The sequence below is a fragment of the Ammospiza nelsoni genome, chromosome 16 (genome assembly GCF_027579445.1).
Source record: "Ammospiza nelsoni isolate bAmmNel1 chromosome 16, bAmmNel1.pri, whole genome shotgun sequence".
Classification (NCBI taxonomy): Eukaryota; Metazoa; Chordata; class Aves; order Passeriformes; family Passerellidae; genus Ammospiza; species Ammospiza nelsoni.
In genome coordinates, this window is record NC_080648.1 from 10,718,937 (window position 1) to 10,725,991 (window position 7,055).

Here is a 7,055-nt window from a genome sequence, read left to right on the forward strand (position 1 = left end):
ATTTAGAACTTTAGTGAACTGTATATTAGCTTCTTTTTTAAAGATTGAGGGGAAGAAAGCATTTCCCTTGCTTACCAAGATACTGCAGAAATAGAGGGTGAAAAGTGGTGTGCATATATTAAATCTTTTTTTGGCGGGATGAGTACAAAAACACTGAATCCCAATGCCACAATGACAAGTGATTTCTTTAGTATAAAACTGAAATGAAAATGTTGATACAACTTTATCTTGTCTGGGCTTCCTGCTTTGGGATTTAATTTTACCAGCAGACTGTCACCTGCAGTAATGCTCTGAAATTCTGACATTTTCCCAGTAATAAGAGTTTTTTCCTCTGAATGAGAATCCAGTCACTCAGGTAAAAATGTATTTTTTTAATTAAACTCTTGATACTGTACTATTTTCATGGGTTTGCTTCCAAGACAATGATTGCCATGAAAATCCCCAGAAGATTTACTGTGTTAGTATTACACAGATAATACAGGCTAATTTTTGAGCAGGATCTCAGATGAAGTTTCAGTGGCTTATTGGCTTTCCAGAAGCTTTATGTGGATTTTTATGAATAGTCTTTTAAGCAAAAAGCAAGCAAACAAAATACTTAGTTTATTAAAATTTTAATAATGTAGAAATGAAGGTTTGGTTTTTTTTTTTTTTTAATCTTACTGGTCTTTCTGGGGAATTTGGAGGTGCAGTAACAACTCTGGGAGTAGGTAGCCAAAGCAACATCTGAAATTCTTTATTCATGAGATTTTTACAGATGGAAAAAAAGTTTTGGGTGAAAACAGCCCTCTTCCACCCCCTCTCCAGCCTACATGTGTTAAATAAGTCAGAGGCTGCTTCTGTTCACTATGTGAAAAGCAAATTAAAGTAATTAAACACTGGGTGTCCTTTACCCTGTGACAGGAGAGATCTTTCTTGTCCTGGAGTACAGAGCAGCTTTCTGCCAGCTCAGTCAGTTTCATATTTAATTGCTGAATTCTCTGGTGCTGTTTGATTTGCCCCTGCTCTGCTGGAGGGAGGAGCAGCAGGACTGGGGAGCACATCCCAGGTGTCCTGGGCAGCTCTGTCACTGTCACCTCCTGCAGCACATCCCAGGTGTCCTGGGCAGCTCTGTCACTGTCACCTCCTGCATGCCCCTGCCTCAGACATCCAAAGAGATGCTCTGAGTTAGCAGAGACTGAGCTGCTGCACTTCAAGTGGGGATTGCATACAGAGTGACCATGGCACGGAAATGTTCCTGCTACAGGTGATGTGGGACAGCAGGGGCAAGGTAAAAGTCTCATAAAGACAAGTGGGATTTATACACACCAGGAGATTAATGTGAAATCAATTTTTTTTTCAGATTTAGGTCTTGAAATTAAGCTTCCAACTTGTGTTCAGAATTAATAGTACTTAAATAACATTTCCCCACCCAAAGACAAATTCTGTAAAAATGAATTTTTTTCATTGAGGTGTGAGGTGAGGGAGTTGAAGGGTGACTTTCTGGGGGATAGAAGCTGTTGGGTCATCTCCAGCCATTCTATGTTCCAGCTTCTTGCAGGGCTCCTTTTTTCCATAAGGTGTTGGAAGAAAAACCCCACACCTTTTAAATTAGCAGCTTTTCTGTTCTAAGGTCAGTTTTATTTTGTTGTTTATATTTTATCCCATTCTCTTTTTGAGAAATAACTTTGTGGTCTGCAATAACAGAATTTATTTCCAGGACTAAATTATAAGTGCTGTGTAACCCAGTCACTCCTGCAAATCCTGATTTTCTGAAGTCTCTTAGAGAAACTACTGATGGCAAACTCAGGAGCCACTGGAGACAGCTCAAAGCTGTGTGTATGACTGACTTCAGACACAAAACAGAATGGGCTCTGTTCTGTAAGAACCAAATGGAGACTATTTTTTCTGAGATTTCAGATCTCTGGCGAGCAGTGTCACTAAAAAAAAAAATTAATAGAAGCAACTCTTAAGTTTCCTCTAAGAAATTGAGGTAAATGCAGTATATTGAACTTAAAAGTGCAAATTTAGGAGTGACCAGGCTGTGTCCATTAATAGAATTCAACAGTGGTGCTCTATGCAGATGCTCAGCCCTGCAGGGAAGATTTTGATGATACCAGGAGGGCAAGAAGAGGAAAAAAAAACCTTGAAAAGATGTGACTGTGTACCTTGTTGCCCTGGAGACTTTCTGTATGGATTAATGGATTTAGAGCAAACTTCTCTACTTATACATGCAGTTTCTGGAAGAGAGAACCTCCTAAACACAAACATGCTGTGAGCATAATCCAGGTTTTCCTTCCACCATCTCAGTCTGATGTATCTTCCATTGTTTTAAATGTTTCAAATATCAGGTAAGTAAAGCTCCTGGCTCTCAAAATGTGTAGGAGAGCAAGGAGCATGGGCAGAGCAGTGTTCAGTGGGGAAAGTGCCTTGGCAGAGCTGAACTGAACCTTTTGATCTGTTGGGGTCAGCTCTGGCCACACTCTGCTCTGTGGGAGTGGGGCAGCTGCTTGTCACCAGGAAATCAAGGCTCGAACCTGCTAGAAAAATCTTACAGCAAGTGAGTTACAAATTGCAGTGGCTCCAGTGGTTTAATACAGTTTGGAGAGTGTGATCATGCCACACAGCCTTGCTGGGCAGCACTGGCTTGATTACCAGGCTGACACACCAGACAACATGGAGTATTTAGCTCTTAGGTTTTATTCTTTGCCTTTTGTCTTGCTGTGCAGTTTCCCTGACTTGTGAGTCCTACAGGTGAGCTCTTTCCAGCAGAAACTGTCATGGCCATGTGGCATGGGGTACAGAAAACCCTCAGCTCCTGATTTTTTAAGGGGAGAGGGAAATGCAGGAGGACCAATGCTCATGGGGAAGCCCACCTGCAGCAGGAAATGTGAGAAGAAAGATGGGTCCTGCTGGAGCCCCAAATGTCACCAAACCCAGTGTTCAGGTAGAGCAACGGGATGGGTGAGCTCCCAGTTTGGAATGCTCTCCCAGAGGAGCTCAGAGCTGCTGGTTCCTCCCTGGTTACTCAGTACAGGGCTGTGGCAAACTCCCCATGGCACTGCCTGTGCATTCAAACAGAAAGAAATATCACAACAGAATGAAATATCACAATATTAATGATCCATTGAAAGGGTGGAATCAGCTTCAAAGCATCTTCAAAGTGATGAGTTGTTTCCCTGGCCCAGAGGGAGGGTTAGAACCCTCTTTAACTCTCAGGTCCTGATTCAGCAGAGCACTTAGCTGTGCATGTGAAGTGTATGAATGCTCCTCGAAGTGTTACAGAGGCTGCTCATCTTTTGAAAGCAAAGCCTATAATAGTAAGAGTTTCTCTGAATGGGGACCACTCTGCTTCTCACAGCCTCGTGGCCCAGATTCCTGGTGTTTCACTCATATTTCGTGTTTCAGTGTATTGGCCTCCAATCTGCCTTGAGGAAAAGCCATCAGGAGGGGGAGGCTGCTGAAGGGTGTGTTAGAGGCTCTAAAAAGGCACATTGAGAAAATGAGATTTGGTCAAAGACACAGGGATCGGTGTGTTTGTGTCAGGGGCAGGGCAGTGACTGGCAGAGTGAGGGAAAGGGATGGAGGATCCATGTAGGATCCCACATGTGTCATACACCCAATAAAACAGTTCCAGCAAGTGAACAATGCCTGTCAGTCCCTCCCTGGTGTGCTTGTGGTTGGAAAGTGGATTTTTTGGCCTGCTTGAATTCTGAGCCTGGTAAAACACAAAGTTTTCTACACATATGTTTCATACATTGGCTAAAATTATGGTGGTGCCCCATCCCTGGAAATGCTCAAAGCCAGACTGGAAGGGGCTTGGAGCAACCTGGCATTGGAAAATGACCCTGCTCATGCAGAGGGGGTGGTACTGGATGATCTTTAAGGTCCTTTCCAACCCAAGCCGTTCTGGGATTCTATGACTCTGAATATCATTAATGAAGCTTTCTTCTGCAATTGAAATGATCCTGGATATTGATGAGAGCAACACAGGGCATGGATAAAAGCATTCCCAGAAAATCAGTTAACGCTCTCAGCATGACAGGTTCTTCTGTAGTATTACTCTAACCAGGCTGTGGAGAAAAACAGGATTATTCTGGAGCTATTCTTGAATGTTTAAATAAAGAGTGCAAAGCAACATGTGCTCTGTCAGGTTCTGAGGCTTTTGCCAGCAGAAATTCTTAGACCAAACTCATTATGGCTGGTAGCTGAAAACAAGCTGTCATTACTTAAAAATAAATAAGAAATGCCTGATTTGATAAAACTTGATTTATTCAAAAAGGGCTGAGAGAAATACACTTGCATTTATTGTTGCTTTCTGCATTAATTGGAATTACAGCAGTTAAATTTGGTTCATAGGAAATATTGGCCACATATCAAGGAATAAAATATTGAAATCTGTTATGTAGTAGTTTAGCTTATTGGAGCAAAATAAAACATGGTAACAAAGACAATGACATGGAAGTGTTATCAACTGTGCAATTTTGGGGTTATAAAAGAAGAAGCTTGCAAACAGACTTCCATATATACACTTCTTGTCTGTGTTCTTGAGTGCAAGCCTGTATGTGTGTGTAATTGCATTGTAAAATTTCCTCCTTTGGATGAAATAAGTTATCTACACATATATACACACAGCTCCTCTGCAGGTCAAGAACAGGGTTAGGAGCAGCATCTGACACCACTTTGAACCCATTTCAGATGATCCAATACCCAAAACTGCAGCTAAAACAGGATTTAGGACTATTTTTTAGTTAAATAGGATTTAGGATTTAGCTATCCAGAAACACACTGTATCCAGGTGCTTCTGGATAGCTGCAATTCTCCTGTATGTTGAGCCATTTGATTAAAAAAAAAAAAAAAAAAAAACACAACCAAAAAAACCCCAAACCCAAGCCCTTTGCCTGCTGTTTGTGGGAATTATGGACACTCTTCCCACATTCATGCAGCTTCATCTGGAATTGTGCTGTAATTAAGTTTACAAGAAATCAGCATCTACAAAATAGCTTGTCACCTACCAGGGTTAAGCAGGAGCTTTTTTTGTTCTGATTTTAGAACAAAATCAGATAGGAATTAGAAATGGTAGGGGCTGCCAGTGACCAGTGTTGAATCAAGCTGTTGTCATATTGATCACTTACAGTTCCAATTGGGTTAGGTTTAAAGGAAGAGCAAGGAGTGGTAAAGCAAAGCTACTATTCCTATAAAGCTGTGTTCTATGGCTTTCAGAACTTACCCACTTTGTGTATCAAACTTGGAGCACTCTGCTCACACTTCTCATTAGTTTGCATAATATTAAATATATTAATTTTCTTTCCCTACTTCTTCCCAGCCTGATTATTTTGGTTTCATGCTGTGGCAAATAATTTCCTTTGCAGCTTATGAAAGATGAAAATAAATTCATTAGGTAGTAAGTGTTTCACATAAGTAGTAACTTAAGACTTGATCGATGATGCATTCAAACATCAAAAAACACCCTTAACAGTATGACAATCAAAAATCTAAATAAACATTTTTCATTTTCTCCTCCTGCCTGGCAGGCCTCCCACAGCATCACCATGCAGTTGGGAGAAATGGGTCTAGAAAGTAAACTCATCTCTGTGGAGTTGTTAGGTAAATACACTGTTTTTTTACATTTGATGCTTGGTTTCCTAAACATGGGGGAACAAGCTCCACCAGATGCCCAAATCAGAGATTGTTGTTAATAAAATTATCCTTGTACGGACACTGAATGGGTGGATGATGACATTTGCATACACACAGAGCTTAATCCGGAATCACGGGGCGATTTTTTGCAAAAACTGTATCAATTTGCTAAAGCATTCTCTTCAGTTCATAACAGAGCTTTTTATTTACAGCGACTCAGGTTGGCATACAGCAGAATTTTGAGCAATCTCCTCCTGCCCACTACTCTAAAGGGGCTCCCATCCTTGCACTGGCACATGGCACCAGCTCCTCACTGCACAGGGTTTGTGGTGCCTGCTCCTGCTGGCATGAGAGGTGTCAGACAGCTTGTGTCCTCCACGGGTTCCTCGCCTCCCTGAGCGATCTGTCGTAAGGAAGAGTAGCAAAAAAAGAATTTTTCAGCTGGCAGTTTATGAAGAACACAATGAATGTCACAGTCAAGAACAGAAAGAAAAATAGAATGATGTAAGTCACCAGGTCTGGCTTATTTATTTCCCCTTCTTTTAACACCCTGGCTGTCGACATGTAAAGAGCAGAGGAGCTCACGGGTCTCGGGGTGCTGCTCAGGTAGGGCGTGTTGGTCTGAATCATTAGGTGAGCTTCAGTGGCACTGGTGGAATTGAGCAATTCACTATACATGTTCTTGCTTAAATTTCTTCCACAGCAGAAGTAAAACAGGAGGGCAAACGCAGTCAGTCTTTGGCATAGGAAAGGAACAATGTTCCTGCTTGTAAAAGGATGCAACCCAGCCGCATGTTGTCTGAAACCAATTAATTCACTTGCACGGCTCAGCGACTTTCTTTTAAATCTTCTTGCCTCATATTTACAGCATTTACCCACAAGTATTAATCAAAAATGATACAGGTACCTCGTGTCCTGGCCCTGGTTCCCCCAGCACTCCTCGTTTGGGGAAATGCGCTGGCTCATCTGCCGGTCAGCCGGGATGTGCGGGGAAGGCGCTGCGAGCCCGGTGCCACCGCTCCGGCATGGATTGGGGGACACAGAGCCTCTTCAGCAGCGGGCACGGAGCAGGGATGAGCTGAGCATGCTGAGAGCCCGGTGCCACCGCTCCGGCATGGACTGGGGGACACAGAGCCTCTTCAGCAGCGGGCACGGAGCAGGGATGAGCTGAGCATGCTGCGAGCCCGGTGCCACCGCTCCGGCATGGACTGGGGGACAGAGAACCAGGGAGCCTCTTCGCCCGGCTGGCGGCGGGCACGGAGCAGCCCCGGCTGGGCTGGCAGCGCTCACTGTCCGCCCAGGGGAGGCACGGTGGTTTTCCAGCGGCTCTGCAGAGGTGGGATGCACATAAATCCGGGGTTAAGCGGCATCTGCCTGCTCGGAGATCCGGCCGGATTTGCCGTCGCGGTTCTCTGCCTCGGGAGGCTCCGCGCTGCTGC

The 7,055-nt window shown here is 43.6% G+C and overlaps 1 protein-coding gene across 1 annotated transcript; it reads right to left on the minus strand.

Annotated features, from left to right (window-relative positions):
• Window positions 1–4,264: 4,264 nt before the first annotated feature.
• SMIM32 (small integral membrane protein 32) lies at window positions 4,265–6,492 on the minus strand. Its single transcript, XM_059483714.1, has one exon. The coding sequence runs from the start codon at window positions 6,292–6,294 to the stop codon at window positions 5,974–5,976; it is 321 nt and encodes a 106-aa protein (XP_059339697.1). The 5' UTR covers window positions 6,295–6,492; the 3' UTR covers window positions 4,265–5,973.
• Window positions 6,493–7,055: the final 563 nt, after the last annotated feature.

Excerpts from the sequence above, each read along its gene's own strand:
- SMIM32 (XM_059483714.1), bottom strand. The coding sequence starts at position 6,294 with ATGTATAGTGAATTGCTCAATTCCACCAGTGCCACTGAAGCTCACCTA.